Source organism: Hibiscus syriacus, unplaced genomic scaffold (genome assembly GCF_006381635.1).
Source record: "Hibiscus syriacus cultivar Baekdansim isolate YM2019G1 unplaced genomic scaffold, ASM638163v2 tig00110387_pilon, whole genome shotgun sequence".
Lineage (NCBI taxonomy): Eukaryota > Viridiplantae > Streptophyta > Magnoliopsida > Malvales > Malvaceae > Hibiscus > Hibiscus syriacus.
Window position 1 is genome coordinate 4,228,162 of NW_024062717.1, and position 20,042 is coordinate 4,248,203.

At 34.2% G+C, this 20,042-nt stretch overlaps 1 protein-coding gene across 1 annotated transcript; it reads left to right on the forward strand.

The window, feature by feature from the left end:
* The first annotated feature begins 6,398 nt into the window (after positions 1-6,398).
* LOC120122693 (transcription factor bHLH18-like) lies at positions 6,399-8,077 on the forward strand. Its single transcript, XM_039141814.1, has 4 exons — positions 6,399-6,503; positions 6,585-7,109; positions 7,196-7,567; positions 7,673-8,077. The coding sequence occupies exons 1-4, from the start codon at positions 6,468-6,470 to the stop codon at positions 7,745-7,747; spliced, it is 1,008 nt and encodes a 335-aa protein (XP_038997745.1). The 5' UTR covers positions 6,399-6,467; the 3' UTR covers positions 7,748-8,077.
* The last annotated feature ends 11,965 nt before the right edge of the window (positions 8,078-20,042 follow it).

Here is a 20,042-nt window from a genome sequence, read left to right on the forward strand (position 1 = left end):
AAAAAACCTTAACAAATTGTAATATAATATGTTGTATTCACCTTTATAAAAAAAATTGTTTATCGTGACCAAATCATTCAAAGATCTAAAATATGATTAATCTTTTATGAATTACAAGTGTCACTGCAATCAATTGAACATGGATGGAGTCAAATTTATTTAAGATGTCAAAAATTTAAAAATTATATAAAGAATTATACCAAGTGAGTGAGAACAAATAATAGACGTCTATTTAATTTTAGGGGATGTTAATATTATTTTTAAATTATATTAATTTTTAAATATTTGTATATTAAAATTATTGAGGAATTGTTTTTTTTCCAAATATTACATGACATCCCTCACTAAGGGCTGGGCTGGCTCCGCCCACGTTATTGAGTTAGACAAAATCACAAAAACGATAAAAATTTCTCATTAAATGCTTAACGTTATTGTATTCTAATTAGAACAAAAGACTGTTATTAATTTAACAAATTATTATTAGTTAAGTTGGCTTAGTAATGTCATTAATTAAAGAAAGCGATGGTAATGTCAAATTATGAAAGTCAGTATATATAAACGGTGGTTAAGGTAATATTAAAAATAATGAATAAACAATAAAATATTCTCATTAAATATTTAACGTTATTGTATTCCAACTAGAACAAAAGACTATTATTAGTTTAACAAATTATTTTTAATTAAGTTGGCATAGTAATGTCATTAAAGAAAGCGATGGTAATGTCAATTTGTTAAGTCAATACATATAAACGGTGGTTAAGGTAATATTAAAAAATTAACAATAAATTGGTATGGTAAACAGAAAATTAGTATATGAAATTATTTTTTAACATAGCTTAATGATTATATGTATGCCTACAAAATTATAATTGTCATTTTCTAAATTATTTTCAGTGACATGACTGCACCGATGAACAATCTGTTTGAATAAATAATAGAGCATTTATAAATATGGCTTAAAATAATCCCATTGTCGTTAATCACACGCTATTTCATCTTATTTCTTGAAAATCATTATTAAAGTAAAACAAATTTTGTCGTAATTAAGATATTAATTAAATAATTATACAATAAAGCTATTCATAATCCCCACTAAATCATTTTCTTTGAGGGGAAAGGTATGGCAGATTAATTAAGAGATGGACAAAGAAAAATAATGTATTAATAAAGAATATTCCTTTAATATTTCTTAATTCCCAATCCCATTATTTTATGAAATCTTTGCCTTACTAAATATGCAATAGAAATTTAATTGTATTCTTAGCTTGTCTAATCAAATCAAGAGACAAACAAACAAGAGTTACTAATTCTTTGATTTTGACGTCATCGCTTAGCTATAATCAATCGTACCACATAGAAGCCACTTCATTGTTCTTACATTTCATAAATCATTAGTCATTACATCTTAAAATTTTAGGGTGATTACAAGATAATATATGTTTTAAAGATTTTTTTATCATTTGACAATGAAAGTTCAAACACTCTTACAATCTCAAGTGCTTGAACCTTGGACCTCTAAGGACAACAATCATCCCTTTAATCATTGAGATGACTTGATTGGTGCAAATATTATTGTTTTATAAATTTGAGTATACTAAAATTTATTGAGAGCTTTGTGTTCTTAATGAACTATACCCACCTGGTGTTATTGATTTCATAGATATATCAATAGTTTAAGTAGTAAACATGTAAGCATTCTTAAAGTGTTTGCTAAGCTTTTTAAGGAAATAATGAATTGGTTATCACAATTTTCAGATACCTTGCAGTTCTAATAGGATATTGTAATGCAAATTGAGTATATATAAACAATGAGTAAACCCGTTTCATATAACACTTTAAACTCGATTCGTAATAACGATAAACTTAAAATACTACATTGAAATTTCCAAGCAATTCAAATTTCAAATCCTGTAAGTTTTTTTTTTATAAACAAACACTATTTTTAGCATTTAGGGTAAATAGTTTCATTCATGAACAAAATAAAGTATTTTATACAAAAATAGAAGCTCCAACACTTTTCCAAATCTCAATACAAAACAACCAAAAAGAGTTACTCTTTAAAGTGTGAAATATAAGTACTAAAAGATCAATATTGTACTCTAATTAGGTTGTGTTGAAAAATTTTAATTGACAGTGTTCCTTCGAGTTGAATTAGATCTACTAATTGATTCACGAAAACAAATTGAACGATGAGCTTTTTAAGATCAACAGTAAACATCCACTCTACTATAATTCATGTAAGCCATGAATATAAACATGCAGTCAAACATATACAAGATGTATGACATAAGCATCCATATAGAATAAGCTAAAGGTTCTCATTTTTATCTCATGGTCAATAGGTATTTCATTCCCCACTTTAGAGCAGCCAAATCATACATATAGATCATTTACTCAATCCACTCTACCGGAGTGTGCATATCAAGCAGCGCATGCCATACGCATAAATAACTATTCAACATAATTTCACACGTGCACTCTAACTATGGAGATGATGAAAATGATTTTACCTAATTCATTCTTTGATGATGATTTAAAATCTCAAAGCTTTCTCCATTGAAAAATCAAAGCTCTAAGTTTATGGAAAAATAGAGTATGGATAGGGGAGGAAGATAAAGGACGGGTATACATAGTCTTACCCTTACCTGATTGTCCCCCTAATCCTTATGTCTAGTCTACAAAATTAAAGGGGAGATCATATTTGATTTCCTCTAATGAAAAAATTACATTTGTAGTCCTTCCAAATTCCACCCACCACACCATTATCCCTTCATAATGCCAATTGGGCATGATTCCCACCAATTAGACCCAAATTTTATTTAACTAATTTCTCTCATAAATTAATAGATCAATCTACATCTGGGTGAAAAACAAAATATTGGCTCAAATTTGGGGGTCATTGCACTTCATGCATATTTTACTCACTATATTAAAGAGTCTGGGCTTATAGCTCGTCTTAGTCAGACATGAGGTCGAGTAGCTCAAAAATCTATTTATGTGGGTAAAACTTAGACCTATAATTGTGACAAAGACACAAATCCCTTGACCAAAAGGTTGAGTATGAAAATGGTTCATGATTCATTGATGGGATGAGTTTGAAGTCCAGTAGTTGAAAATTTCATGTGGATATCCAACCTAATCTTCTATGTACAACTGTAAGGTTGATACATTTGTTCTTAATGAATTCATATATCAAGATTTAGGTGGTCCCATTGAGATGAACTTGATGATTTCACCAAAATTAAATTTAAAAGGATGAGTTATTTATTTATTTGTAATTTGGTGTTCTGATTTTGTATTTGGGTTTGGTTTTGTATGTAAATAATAATAATAATAATTTATTTATAATAATAATAATACTAATAATATTAAAAATGGGTCGGGGTAAAAATATGGTGATTACAAAATTTAAAAGGATGAGTTATTAAATGCTGTTAACGAATTTATATCCTAAAATTTTAGTGGCCCTATTGAGATATTTGATAATTGATCAAATTTTGATTTGAAGATAAACTTATTAAATAGTCATAATGATTTCATAGCTCTGGTTTGGTTTGTCTGTAGTAAGATACACTTGATGAAATCACATATATGAGTGTGAAAGATTGATTTGTCACATTCCATAAAAGATATTGAATCATTTTTTAGAGCAATTACAATTATCACACGACCATTTTATAATTACATCAATTAAGGATAAATAGTTTGATTTTTACCGCAATGTAGTAAATCTAATTCATTTTTAAAAAAAGTCAACAACAATAATTTTCCAACATCATTTAATAATTAAAATGAAATTTTTTGCCCTTCCGGTTCTAAGATTTAGTTTTGATTATTCGGACCGACTCGCATTGTACACCTAATTTTGGTGGGTAAGTCTCCCAACAAGAATTTTCTGCATACACGAACTTAAGATTTTACTTAAACGATGTATATATATAATTATAAAATAACATTTTAATATATTTGGATGTGAAATGACAACAAACTGATCGACAGTTCTTAAACTAATTTATGGAATTGAAAGATAAATAATGGACCATGCTCCAGCTAAAAGAACACGTCCATTTTTCAACCAAACTAATGTTATTTAATTCGACCAAAAAATACAATCTACTAATTAGATCCCAAATTATAGAAAATCAACAACAACAATAACAAAACCCTATTCACATATGTAATGGGGTAAGGGGAGATAGGGTAGTAGGCTACTCCCAACGCCAGGTTGAGAGCAGCTTCCGTGATAGACTTCTGGCAGTCAAAAAACTAAAAAATAAAGGTAAAGTGCAATGCATGTATAAATAAATAAATAAAAACATAGTTGAATAGTCTTCATATGCGCGTCTGTAATGGGAAGTAATCCTTGCAAATAAATCTCTGCGTAAAAATATTTGCGTATAGACAGAAATGTAAGATCCGACTAAATTTAAAAATAGGAAACATGAAGAGAATGATACACAGAAGTCAACGATAGCAAGCTACGATAAAGAATAAAGTCAAATGGATTAAAACCTAAACTAAGGCAACACTACTCCGCTACCTTAGTTCTACGCCTTCATAAATTCCAATGACAGAAACGTATAAAAAGTAGAAGTCATGGAAATTACTACAAAGGCATTAAAAATATGCCAGAGATGTTACACCCTATGGTTGTGACCCGCACTACTCAACTACCATGGTCTTAAGTCTCCATACTTTTCTATCAGAGATCATGTCCTCGGTAATGGCTAAATCCTTCAAATCAGATCTCAAAGAGTCTTCCCACTTCCGCCTTGGTCATCCTCTCCTTCTGGCACCGTCGGCTGTAATCGACTCTACCCTCCTGACCGCATTTGATGGTTGTCACCTAAGGACATACCCAAACCACCTTAGTCTTCCCTCCCTCAATTTTTCGGATACAGACACCACCCCCAAGGACATCCTAATAGCAGAGTTTGATGTCATGTCCCACAGAGTCCTACCACATGCCCATCGAAGCATTTTTATTTCTGCGGCCTCCATCTTCCTTACGTGGTCATTCTAGATTGTCCAACATTCTGATCCATACAGCAATGCTGGTCTTATTGTCATTCTATAAAATTTTCCCTTAAGTTTTAGAGGCACCTTCTTGTCACACAAAACTCCAATAAGATCCCTCCAAATTATAGAAAATAGAATACATAAATAAATTTGAATAATGCATGCAACTACTACTAGCCTAGGATAAATAAAACACAGAGCCAATGGTTGGTCATACAACTAGAGAACACTTGATAAAGACAAAAAAACAATATATTATATTAAATTTGAAATTGAGATACGCTATCTCATGTATTTCAAATTCTTTTGTCATTAGGAATATAATGGGTGTTGGTTTGTGTGGAGAGCTTTTTGACCACTTTTCTGTCTGTCCGTGTTCCCCACGGTGGAGGAACCTTCGTTCCAGCTTCTAATTTTGCATGTGATTTTTGACTCATCACACACGTTTTTTACTCTTTGATATTGCGAATTACCATTTTCATTTCTGTCTGCCACACACTCGCTTGATTTATGCCACTTTTATTGGCATTCCAACTTGTAATGCTACAAATTTTAAACTCTTAATAAAATTTTCAGTGAAATCGATTTCTATAGTTTATTAATTTTATATTAACAAAATTCATTTTCTTTAATTTTGATTAATAAAATTATCTTTAATAAGAAATGTTGTCAACTTGTCAATCAAATAATGAATTTGGCTCAAGGGTTGATGCTTTTAAATTCTACCTTTACTAGGTTTAATTCCTTTTGTTCATACTTTGGTTAACTATTTTTCCTTCCATCAAACGATGGCATTGATCATCATAGTGATACGCGTTATCATATAGAATTAAATTTATTAAATTAAATAAAAAAATATGATCAATTTACTAAGATATGTACGTAAAGAGGATTGTATATAATTATTCAAATTTATTTAACTACCACATCAACATTTTCATTAGTTACCAATTGTATGAGGTGATATCGTTTAAATAGTAAAGTGATCCGATTGATAAAATTCATAGTTCCATGGTCAAAATTGAAATACCCTTATAGTTTAGTGACTATTTATACATTTTACCCAATAAAAAACTAGGGCAGCTATATTTTCACACGTGAGAGAACACAATGTAATACTTGGAAGCGCGTCCGTCTGGTAGAATCTGTATATATATATATAGCTCTTAGCAAATGGATTGGTTCGTCCAGTCAAGTCAACTGTCCAATTGGGAGAGAGAGAATCATTTGCATCAAACATCACATCTCAAATCTGAACCCCACTCCTTTCGTTTTCAACTCCAAATTCCTGACTTTTGAAGATTTTTGGAGCTCTCCGTTTAATATTTCGTATGTTTCAATATTCTTCCAAAAGAAAAATCAGGGTCTTAATTGTTTGCTAAGATTCTGTTGTTTTATTTGATCATACCAGGAAATCAAGTGAAAGACAGAAAAGAGAAGCTTTTTTAATGGAAATCCTTTCAAGCAAATGGATATCTGAACTGGTAAAACACTCTTCTTTCTGCCACTGTAGCAAAAAGAAAAAACAGTTATTTTTTTTCTTATGAAAGTTGTTTGGTTTGCAGGAAATGGAGGATCCCATTTTTTCCCCACAATTTCCTTTCGTCGACTATTCATTTGATGACACAAATTTCCAATCCTTTTCTTCTGAGAGCTATTCGTCTTATCAAAACATAGACCAGAAAATCTCTCAAAACGATGTTTCATGCAATATTATTGAAGGTCATCGTCAAGTGGAAGATGAGTTCAAAAGGCCAATGAAACAACCTAAGACTAAAAACTGGAACTTTTCCATCAATCAAAACATCCCACCAAAGGCTTCTTTTTCTTCTTCCCCATCTTCCCATATAATCTCCTTCAGCAACTCAGATTCACCTCCCGCTGTCTCTCAGCAACGCTACGGTCTAGACTGCGATGTGAAACCAAACAATTATTGTCCACCTAAATTTGAACAGGTTTCAAAAAGGGCGGCGTCATTGACTATGACTCCGTTAAATGCTCAAGATCATGTGATTGCCGAAAGAAAACGCCGCGAAAAGCTCAGCCAGAGGTTCATATCACTTTCAGCACTCATTCCTGGCCTGAAAAAGGTACTAAGTCTTTCGGTTTCATTATAGATTTATATTTTAGATCCAAATAAGACATTGGCTTACGATGATCATATGTGTTTATGCAGATGGATAAGGCTTCGGTTCTTGGAGATGCTATCAAGTACCTTAAACAGCTTCAAGAGAAAGTGAAAACACTGGAGGAACAAACTGCGAAGAAAGCAGTGGAATCAGTGATCTTCGTGAAGAAAACGCAAATTTATGCAGTTGATGAGACATCTTCATCTGAAGAGAACTTTGATAGCCAATCTAATAAGCCATTCCCTGAGATCGAAGCAAGAGTTTCAGACAAAGATGTGCTGATTAGAATCCACTGCGAGAAAAACAAAGGGTTCGTTTCGAACATTCTAAACGAAGTCGAAAAGCTTCATCTCTCTGTGCTCAATACCAATGTATTGTCTTTTGGACAAGCAACTCTTGACATAACCATTGTTGCTCAGGTATTGCTTTTGGAAAGTAGGTACTAATATACAATTTACAGGTTAAAACCCTTGACTTAAACCTTGAATATTCCATGGTTATTAACTTATTATTGTCATCTGCAGATGGAAACTGAGTTTTCGATGACAATGAAGGATCTCGTAAAATGCCTACGACAGACTTTGCTTAAGTTCATGTGATATGAACAACTGAAAACCCATGTTGACATTGACAAAACAAGATTGGCACTAGGAATAAGGTCTACACACAGAGCTCTTTTTACATGTTTTTTGGATCAGTGATGATTTTCCATAATTTATCTTAGTTGGTGTTTTTCCTCAAACCTTAAAGAGAGAAACAGTAGCCAGTGACCTGCCATTATCAATAGCTCGGAGGATCAAGATTTTGGAGCAAAGGAGGGTTTCCATGTGTTTAGTTACTATTTTTTTCGTGGTGTTGACCACGTTTAATTTTTCCCTACTTGGCTTGTCTGTATTTGGATTTTCCACAGCTATTTAGCTTCAAGAGGTTTTTGACCTAAAGTTATGTAAATGACCCCTCTTTCCCCTTGTTTTTTCTCCATTAAAAGTTGGAGATTTACTGGCAGATTTTCTTTCTTAGGTTTGATTAAAGTTTCCAGGAACCTTTAATCATTGAATTGTTATGTAGACTCTCCTTGTAATATTGCACATGTCTGGAAATAAGTCATTAATTTTCAACTATATATGAACAGGAGAAAAACACACACACACACATATATATTTATATATAATTTTATTCATATTTTCATTTCAAAAAAAAATGAGAGTGAAGTATGTAATTAGTCCCCTCAAAAGATTGTAATCTGGCTTAGTTTCTTCCTCCTTGACTTTTGGCTCAATCTTTGTCTCTATTACTCCATCTCTTTCACATAGTTTATAAAAAAAGAAATGAATTGTTGGTGATCTGTCAGTCTTCTTCTCTCTTGTGTTTCCATTGATTCAAACTCTAATATTAGTTGGATTCATACGGAAACCAACCAACCATCCCATGTTTTTGCAGTTTCTGAGGTTTAGAAAGTTAAATGTCAATGCATGCAACATTTGCTAATTTTTCATGTAACTTGAAACCCAATTAAACCCACCCTTGTTATATCATCTTATCGATTAATCAAGTCCATAGTTACGAGGTTGGTGATTAATTAAGCAACAGTTTATAAATAATGCACGGTGCACGGTGCACGGTGCACTGTGTTCGTATTATTTAGATTCTGATATATAAACGAATTGCAGTGTTTTTCACTTTTACTCGTGTAAAAAAACCCTTCACATGTGACTAAATAATGCTATTTTCCTTATTAGTTTCGATGATAATAATATAATATATATTTAAAATATACCTTACAGATGTAGTTATTCGACTTCAAAACTTCTAGAAAAAATAATACTCCATTATCTCACTGAAATTATTTGATAGTACCTAAAGAGGTGAAGAAAACTCTAGGAGAAGAGAGAGAAATGCTCCTAATGGATATAGAATTCACGATCTAAAGGAATATAATGGAACAAAGATGAGTAGTTTCACTAACCGATCAAACCGACCGAATGTGATTGCTCAGCTATTAAACATTCATTAATGTACTAAATAAAATTAATGGTTGATTAGTATAGTTTTGAAATGAAAATGTCACTATCAAGTAAGTTAACATGTATGTGTCGTAACCGTTTCCCGGCGGGACAATCGTTTAATTGTTTTAAAAATAGTTACGACTTTAATTTTTAAAAATGAGGTGATTTGGAATTAATTTGGATAAAATTGAACAGAGTCGCCATCGACCTTTTGGGTTAGGTAAGTCGAATACCTAAAAATGTCTTTTAAAAACAATTTTAAGAAAAACTGTTTTTAAGACAAAAGTTGGTCTGCATTTACCAAAGATTCGATTAAAACGGGTTCGGGAGTCGGTTACGCGTGGGGAAGGATTAGCACCCCCACAGCGCCCAAAATTGGTACTGTTTCGCTTACACGTTGTCGTAATGGTGAAAATCCTGAATCAAATATCAAGTTAAAATATGATACATTTATTAAATATTGATTAACTTATTTCAAATTAATTAATTTAAAAAAATCATTTTACTCGAATAAAAAAACTTGAAAACATGAACTTAAAGGATTAAAATAACATAAACGAAAATTTAAGGGATTAAATAGTAAAAACATACATTTAAATGACAAAAATAGAAAAAAATAAAAATTCGTAGAATAGAACCACAAATATAAATAAAAGAGTTTCTATCATGTAATCTAATATATCAAACCAACCCCCACTTATTTTCAATAATTGCATCCGTTCTTCTTTATAATGTTTAATTAATTATTTATTTATATTATATGATTTTAAAGTCAAAATTGAAAGACAATGGCATGTGAACTGTCGCCAAGCATGGTTTCCAACTTTCAAATATCATCAAAATTAACATTATTTTATTCATACTTTTTTTTCTTACTTTTATAATATTCTAATATTATAAACTAATAAAATAATTATTAAAGCTTATGGATAGCATAAACTATATACTTCGTTTATAATTTTCTTTTGAAATTGATATCAATTAATCTATTGCAAATTTCTTAAATCAAAACATTAAATAATAACTATACTAAAAGTAAAATAATCCAAAAATAAAATCCCTTAGAATAAAATAAACAAAAAAATTACAATGATTAAATAATAATTAAACCTAATGCTAGATATTGACTAAAATGAATTATTTACTAATATGGTATCTAAATTCGAATATTAATAAAAATTATAAATAAAGAAATTAGGACTAAAAAGAAACATGCAGAATATAGAATCCTAATGTCTAAACAACAAAAATTAAATAAATTAATATTTAGACTAAAATTAAATGAACATAAAATAAAAAGATAAAATTGTAAACTCTCAAACTATTAATTAGGGACTAAAATGATGAAATTAAAACATACAGCTTAATTAAGATTTATCCTTAAATACAAAATAATGACTAAAAATACAAGTTTCATAAACCAAAAGAATAATTTATAAATATACGAAATCCATGTAGTATATTCAAGTGATCAAAATATAATATTTACAAATGTGACACATGGAATATAATAAAAATAAAATATAATAGGTAACCATATCAAAAATGTACAAAACAAGGAAGCCGTTTAAGTATAATTAATTCACAATAAAATTACAAACAAGTCCCTTGTTAAACTACGTCGTTTTAACAATTGTATATAACTCTAAAACAAAGCCAAAATTTGGCTAAACACTTCATTTTACTCAGTTTCAAACTAAGAAAGGAGAGAATTTCAAATTCTCTCCACTTATTCATCGGAGATGAGAGGAACACCCGCCGTCGACGGCGACGTACGGCAGACTTACAGTGGTCAGAGGGACCAAATGGTCCCAAAAAGCTTCCTCTCGCTCCCTACTTCCCGATTATCCCCTTAATTCGGCCTATAAACAACCCTACAAGTCTAGATCTAGAATAATACCTTTCGAAAAACACCACTCCGACGACGTTTTGATGCTTCTCCAATCAAGGTAAGGGTTCTATCCCTCTCACTTTGTTTTTTTTTCTCCTTTTTTTCCCTCCTTGATGTTCATATGGTTCTCCTTTTATGGTTTCCATCCTCACCGAATCCCCTTGTTCCTTTCCTTTTTTTTCTTACGTTTTGGTAAGATGTTGATGGGTTAGGTGAGATTTGTTGGATTTGCTGACTTTGGTGATGGTTTAGGTAGAATGTAGTTGCGTGGGTCTATAACTTCCACTAACAATTTTTTTTAGCCTTCCATCATGCAGATAAATCCAATTGAGGATGGTGCCCATATCCTTGAATCTTGTCACTACTAGTATGGTGCACGTGATACGGCTTGTTGGTGAACATGTCGTGAAACTGCTGGGGGTGATGTCTCGGATCTGTATGTGGCATGCATCAAAATATTAATTAAATAATAATAATAATAATAATAATAATAATAATAATATTTATAATATTTTTTAACCCTGACAAAAAAATGGGTGTCTACAGCTGCCCCTCTTTGCACATTCTTGTGTTAACAAGAATAGGGCAAAGACGAAAAAGACAACCAGTTTTTTGTTTCATTCTTCCTTCGTCATTGAATTGAACAAGTTCTTCTCATTATGAACTTCTTCTTTCTCGTGGATGAGTTCTTCTCATTATGAACTCTTCACTGAAAATGTTGAGTCATCTATTTCTGGTGGACTTGAAAGGAACAAGTTCTTTTCATTATGGACTTTCTCCTTTAAGACGAGTTATTCTCATTATGAACTCTTTTGGAAATGTCAATCCCTCTAACGAGGCGTCACTGATTCGAAATGTCGTGAATCGAGTGATAGATCGAACAAGCTCTTCTCATTATGAACTTATTCTCTCTCTTTCGGATGAGTTCTTCTCATTATGAACTCTCCATTGAAAATGTTGATGCGAAGTTGAACAAGTTCTTCTCATTATGAACTTCTTCTTCCTCTGTCGGATGAGTTCTTCTCATTATGAGCTCTTCACTGTAAATGTTGATCCCTCAAGCGAGGTGTCACTGATTCGAAATGTTATGAATCGAGTGATAGGTCGAACAAGCTCTTCTCATTATGAACTTCTTCTCCCTCTGTCGGATGAGTTCTTCTCATTATGAACTCTCCATTGGAAATACTGGTTCACCTCCTTTTGCGATGAATCTTAATTGTTATTGACTTTCTCTGAATTTCTGTCAAAACATTCAAAGCATTTCAATGAATATGAATGAATGAGCATGCTCCTATTCATAGATGCTTACTGATGTATGCATGATGTTATTTTAATATTATGAACTTTGTGGTCCTGCAAATCTTCATTTTAAATGTATCATTTGTCCTTTCGTTTGCATTCCACATTTTGCTTGGGCTATTTTATGCAAATTCTCATTTCTCTTGTTCCCATGCAAATCCTTTATGTTCTTTTTTAACTGCTCATCTTTATCAGCGTACCAAAATATCAGTGTTTTCAATGTGCTTTCTTTTCTCAACTCATATGCATTTTCTTTGGCCATGTCTTACCCTAATCTTTTCGATCATTAGGGTTAGAATCTCTGCTATGGAAGTATTTATTCAGAGTAATACCAAAAATCTTTTTATTTTTTAATGCCATGTCAATCTACTTATAAGAAGAATTAATAAAATTGGAACTTGAAATAACAAACTTCGAATTTACTGACAAGAAATTGAATTTAAAAAGTTATGGCAATCACATGAATAATGGAAATTTAAAACCATAAGTCAAATGTCCTTATGGATCATTAGCACGAATGTTCCTGAATAAATCCACTTGATATAACTATTGAGTTGAGCTTCTGTCTGGAGGACTTCGAGAATTGCCAAAATGTCTATAGATGTGAAGCTTCTCTCAAAATATCAGACCCTCAAGAAGATTTAGTTGTCTGATGCCTAATCTCAAAATGCTTTTGAGCCGCCTTTTCAGGTTTTCAACTCAAAGTCTTCCTTTGGTTTCAAAATGTCCTTTGCGGATTTTCATCTCAAACCCTCCTTTTTCTCTTTTTATTTTTCATTTCTTTTTTCATTTTTCATTTTTTTTTCTTTTTCATTTTTTTCATTTTTCATCTTTTTATTTGTTCCCTTTTTTTTCTTCAAGCATAGTACTTCTTGACAGAGTCTGAGTTTACTGGATTCTCAATTTTTCTCCATCCATCTACCAAGATCAACGCTCCCCAGAGAAGGCCTTATTGACAACATATGGACCTTCCCAATTAGGCATCCATTTCCCTCGGAAATCTTTATGAATTGGCAGGATCTTTTTTAGCACTAGATCACCCTCTCGAAATTCTCTTGGATGAACTTTCTTATCATGAGCTCTCATCATCCGTTTCTGATACATCTGACCATGGCAAATAGCTTTTAATCTCTTTTCTTCAATGAGATTCAATTGGTCAAACCGAGCCTGAACCCATTCAGCTTCATCCAATTTCACCTCTTTCAAAATTCGAAGTGATGGGATTTCTACTTCCATTGGCAAGACTGTTTCCATCCCATATACTAAAGAGAAAGGTGTTGCCCCTGTCGAAGTTCGCACTGTAGTTCGATATGCATACAAGGCAAAAGGTAATTTATCATGCCAATCTCTGTAAGTATCAGTGGTCTTTGTGATGATCCTTTTAATATTTTTATTTGCTGCTTCCACTGCTCCATTCATCATTGGACGGTAGGTCACTGAATTAGAATGTTTTATCTGAACTGAGTACAAAGTTCTACCATCATCTTGTTATTCAAATTAGTGGCATTATCTGTGACAATTCTTTCTGGCAATCCATACCGACAAATTATCTCTTTCTTTATGAATTTGCAAACTGTAGATCTCGTGATATTTGCATACGAGGCAGCCTCAACCCACTTAGTAAAGTAATCAATTGCCACAAATATGAAACGATGTCCATTCGAAGCCTTTGGTGTAATTGTCCCAATGACATCCATGCCCCACATAGAAAACGGCCATGGTGTGGTCATCACTTGCAAAGGTGACGGAGATGTATGGATCATATCCCCATAGATTTGACATTTGTGACATTTTCTTGCATAATCAACACAGTCTGAATGCATAGTGGCCCAATAGTATCCATATCTCATGATCTTCCTGGCCATAGAAAGCCCATTTGCATGTGTTCCACATATCCCTTCATGCACTTCTTCAAGTATACCTTTTGCTTCTCGGGCATCCACACATCTCATCAAAACTTGATCACTACCTTTTTTGTACAGAACTTCCCCATCTAATACATATCCGGCAGCCATTCTCCTTATTGTCTTTTTATCGATCTCAGACGCACATTGTGGGTAAGTTTGATGCTTGATGTATTGCAAAATATCATAATACCATGGACGACCATCTACCTCTTCTTCGATATCATAACAGTGTACCGGGGTATTATACATTTGCATATTAATTGGCATCATGTCAACTCTTCTATTTGCTTGGAACATTGCAGCAAGTGTGGCCAAAGCATCAGCCATTTGATTATCTTCTCGAGGGAGATAATTGAAAGTGACATCTTCAAATTCTTTTACCAATTCAAGGATCAATCTTCGGTATTCCACTAACTTTAGATCCTTCGTCTCCCATTCTCCTCGCAATTGATACACCACTAGTGAGGAGTCTCCATATACTTGGAGCACTTTGATTTTTCTTTCTATAGCTGCTCTTAACCCCATGACACAAGCCTCATACTCTGCCATATTATTGGTGCAAAAGAACTCCAATATGCTTGTAAAAGGATAATAGACATTTTCTGGGGAAATCAGTACTGCTCCAATTCCTTGTCCTAAAGCATTAGATGCTCCATCAAAATACAACCTCCAAGATTTATCATCTGAATTTTTTTCCTCCTTGGTTGTGATGCACATCAGATCCTCGTCTGGAAAATTAAAATTTAAGGACTCATAATCATTTGAGGCACGACTTGCAAGGAAATCTGCTATGGCACTCCCTTTGATTGCTTTTTGGTTCACATATACAATGTCAAATTCTGATAACAACATCTGCCATCTAGCCAATCTACCAGCTAAAGCTGGTGATTCCATTAAAAATTTCAAAGGGTCAAGCTTAGATATCAACCAAGTAGTATGGTATAACATGTATTGTCTGAGCCTTCGAGTAGTCCATACCAAAGCACAACATAGCTTTTGAATTGGCGGGTATCGACTCTCACAATCAGTGAACATTTTGCTTAGATAATAGATAGCTCTCTCTTTCTTTCCAGATTCGTCATGTTGCCCCAATACACATCCCATTGAATTTTCAAATACCGTTAGATAAAGGATCAATGGTTTACCAGGGACTGGTGATACCAGAATTGGAGTATTAGACAAATATCCCTTGATTATCTCCAAAGCCTTTTGGCACTCGTTGTTCCAAACTTCGGGGTTGTTCTTTCGAAGCAATTTGAAATCTGGGTCACATTTTTCAGTTAATTGTGAAATGAATCGAGATATATAATTTAACCTTCCTAAGAATCCTCGAACTTCTTTCTGTGTACGAGGCGGCGGAAGATCTTGAATGGCCTTTACTTTATCTGGATCAATCTCAATTCCTTTTTTACTAACCACGAAACCCAAGAGTTTCCCTGACGTTACCCCGAATGTGCATTTAGTTGGATTGAGTTTCAATTGATATTTCCTCAACCTTTGGAAAAGCTTCCTCAAGTTTTGAATGTGTTTACCTTCAGTCCTGGACTTGGCAATCATGTCATCCACATACACTTCAATTTCTTTGTGCATCATGTCATGGAAAAGAGTCACCATAGCTCTTTGGTAAGTTGCCCCAGCATTTTTCAAACTAAATGGCATCACTTTATAGCAAAATATGCCCCACATAGTCACAAATGTGGTTTTTTCCATGTCTTCAATGTTCATTTTTATTTGGTTATTCCCCGAGAAGCCATCCATAAAAGAAAACCACGAATGACCAGCAGTGTTATCCACTAAAGTATCTATATGAGGCAATGGAAAATTATCCTTCGGGCTTGCTTTATTAAGATCTCTGTAATCCACACACATGCGAACTTTACCATTTTTCTTGGCACAGGGACTATGTTGGCAACCCATTCTGGATACTTTGCCGCTTGAAGAAACCCTGCATCAATCTGTTTCATCACTTCCTCTTTAATTTTCAATAACATTTCTGGCTTCATTCTTCTGAGCTTTTGCTGAACTGGCTTACACTCAGGCTTTATCGGAAGCTTGTGCACCACTATGTCTGTACTCAGTCCTGGCATATCTTGATAAGACCATGCAAAGATATCCTTGAATTCTCGGAGCAGATCTATCAAATCTTGCCTTATCTCGACAGAAAGTGTGCTGCCGATTTTAACTTCTCTCTTGTCATCATCAGTTCCCAAGTTTATAACCTCAGTTTCTTCCTGGTGAGGTAAGATCTGTTTGTCCTCCTTTTCTACCAGTCTTAATAGTTCGTTAGGACATCACATTCTACCTCATCCTGACATTCATTGATTTCTTCCAAACATATGGGCTGCTCAAAGTTTATCTCAGTATTAAATTCAGAAACATTCATGCTATTGATATTGTGACACCTGCAAATGGAAAAATTGAATCGAATATATATTTGAAAGGAGACCAAAATTTATGAAATGAATATAAAGAATGAAAATGAAAATGTAAATAATGATAGCCATTTAAGAAACAAAAGACTGTCTTTTATTGAAAGCAAGTAGAGTTAACATAGCTGCCCTTATGAAAATTCCTTAATACTTGCGGGCACAAGTATAAGGATTAGTAATGGGTATTACTCTGAATTAATCTTAAAAACTACAGGGAGATCCTCTGCAGTCCAATTTTTCAGTGTTTCCCCTGGGAAGCAAGGACGGATTCCAGCCAAATATCTTCCCGCTTTATCATCCCCAGTTATCATGTTAATGACCAAACCCTCCATAGCTTCATTGAACAAGTCTCTATCTTTCATCTGCTCTTCTTCATCAATTGCTCTGGCTAACTGTTGCTCCATATCAAAAACTCCCCCAAACTTGAAAGAGCTTTCTAGGGGAGGGAAAAGCATACGCTCCCATGGAATATCCTCTCCTTTCAGTCTAGCTCTTCTCACTTCACCTCTCTTTTTTATTTCTTTCTTTGCTGAAAATCAGGCTTAAATCCCAGCCCGAAGCGATCGTTCTTCATCATGACAAATTTGGGATATAAACTCCCTTGCAAGCATATACCGAGACCCTTTCCTGTCTTGGCTCCTTTTCCTAGAGTCTCTCGCACAATCATCTTAGTACAATCAGATAAACGCGGGCGAGGAATCTTGTTTCCTTCAGCAATGAAAGTAGCGTTGACAAATTCTAAAGCTCTGAAGGAACACTCTAGGGCATTCTCATTCGTCTCAATATATGGGGCGTCAGTCACAGAAGCAATAATCTCTTCCTCTGCCCAATACTAATCAACTGGCCATTTGTCACGAATTTTAATTTTTGGTGCAAGGACGAAGGGACTGCCCCTGCAGAATGAATCCATGGCCTCCCAAGCAAACAATTATATGAGGGATTGATGTCCATCACCACAAAATCAATATTGTAGACAGTTGGTCCAATCAACAGTTGTATCTCTATCTTTCCAAGCACATCCCGCTGGGTTCCATCAAAAGCTCTAACAATGTTTTGGTAGGCCCTCATATGTGAGCTGTCCACCGGTAACCTCCGTAATGTGGCCATAGGCATAACATTAAGTGCAGACCCATTGTCAATCAAAACGCCTGACAAGACATGACCATGACAATGAGTTGTGATATTGAGGGCTTTTACTGATCCCATTCCACCATCAGGAATTTCATCATCAGTGAAAGTTATGTAGTTGTCAGCAGCTATGTGCCCTACAATTCGATCCAACTTGTTCACTGATATATCCTCAGGCACAAATGTTTGATTGAGCACTTTTAACAAAGCATTCCGATGTACTTCTGAATTTATTAACAAATCCAGAATCGAAACCCGTGCTTGTTGCTTGTATAGCTGTTCAACTACATTATACTCACTATGTTTTAAAAACTTCAAGAATTCTTGAGCTTGCGTTTCTGTTACCGGCTCATTGATCATTGGTGGGAGTTCATCATCAAATATCTTTTGCGGTACCACCACAGTTTTTCCTTTTGCCTTCACTTTGTCCATTTCTTTTGACATCTCAGGAGAATAACACCTCCCACTTCTTGTGAAGTGCCCGACTTCATTCACTATTCCAGTCATCAAGTTGCCTACTGGTGCTTCACCTTCAACTACCTTTATTTCTCTAGCGAACCAGATTCTCTTATTAATGAAACATTGGCAGTGTAATTCCAAGGCACCTTGCGGGTGTCTTTAAACGAAAATGGTGAAGGAGCTGTGATTACAACTTTTGGCGTTGACGACCCAGAATTCATTGCTGATGATTTCACAGTGATGACTACTGGCTTGTTTGTTTTGTGAACAGGCTCAGAATTTTCTGTCATGAAGACGTCTTTTTCTCTTTTTTCCTTATCTTCCTCAAAGAACTCTACCTCCTTATTATCCATCAATCTTTGTAGTAACCCCCTAAATTCAGGGCAAAGCTGAATTTCATGCCCTTTCTTGGTGATATTCACAATAGTGTTCACACTCATTGGTCTTTGGCTTAAGATCTTGTCGAATCATGCCAGCCTGATAGAGTTGTTGGAATACCCAACTAAAGGGAGATTTGATTTCATGAATGTTTGTCTTTGCCTTCCTCCTATTCTCCTCATGGATGGTATTTATCCCTTTACCTCCATGATTCGGTAGTGGGTGTGTTGATGCATCTGGTGAATCAAATTGTAATCCTCCTGTGTTAATCAGATTTTGCACTATCTTTTTGAATGCATAACAATTCTCTATAGAATGGCCAGCAATTCCATCGTGGTAATCACAATGCGCATTTGCGTCATACCAATTAGGGTACGGTGGTTGAAGAGGGGTCAAACGGTAGGGGCGTACCACATCTGCCTTGAATAACGAGGCGTATATCTCTGAATAGGGTACGGTAATGGTGTGAAGGACACCTTCTCTCTCTCCTTACGAGGTCCCCTGAAATCATTTCTGGTGGTGTTCATGTCATTCCTCTCAGCCCTTGATTGGGTTATTGTGACACTATTTGCAGTATTCTTGTGGTAGACATTTGCACTGTTAACTTCATTTTCCTTTTTTCGGTATACAGGTTTTTTGGAGCTAGACCCTTCAACTACTTCAATCTTGCCACTTCTTATAGCATTTTCGATGAGCTCACCAGAGATGATCAAATCAACAAAATTTTTGGTGGCATTTCCAAGCAAATGCCCCAAATACGGAGCTCTCAAAGTATTGACAAAAATTACAGTAGCCTCCTTTTCGAGTAAAGGGGGTTGGACCTGTGCAGCAACATCACGCCACCTTTGAGCATATTGTCGAAAAGTTTCATTGCTTCTTTTTTCCATATTTTGAAGAGTCCACCGATCAGGAATTATATCTGTAACATGGCGATATTGTTCTAGGAATGCTTTTGCCAAGTCCTTCCATGATTGATATGAGCCCTAGTTAATTGGTTATACCACTTAGCGGCAGAACTGTCAAACTGTCTTGAAAACAGTGAATCAACAGTTTTTCATCGTTCACATGGCCAGCCATCCTCCGGCAAAACATGGTTATATGAGATGAAGGACAAGTGGTTCCATTGTATTTTTCAAACTCGGGAACCTTGAACTTTATAGGGATAATCAGATCTGGGACCAAACTCAGCTCTCTGGCGTCAGACCCATAGAACGGTTCAATCATTTCTACTGATTTTACCATTTCTTCCAATTTCTTCAACTGTTGAGTTATTTGTTCATTGGCTTTTTCCTTTTCAACTAAGTCATTTAGATCTGGAGTTAAGTGTTCAGTAACAGGCTGATAATTGTTTGGGAATGCAGATCCCATGTGGTGTTGCTGATTCTCATTGTTGACAT

Bases quoted from the DNA above. Each gene is read 5' to 3' on its own strand.
- LOC120122693 (XM_039141814.1), top strand. From the start codon at position 6,468: ATGGAAATCCTTTCAAGCAAATGGATATCTGAACTG. The intron at 7,110-7,195 runs GTACTAAGTCTT...GTGTTTATGCAG, and splicing joins TCATTCCTGGCCTGAAAAAG to ATGGATAAGGCTTCGGTTCT. The intron at 7,568-7,672 runs GTATTGCTTTTG...TGTCATCTGCAG, and splicing joins ACATAACCATTGTTGCTCAG to ATGGAAACTGAGTTTTCGAT.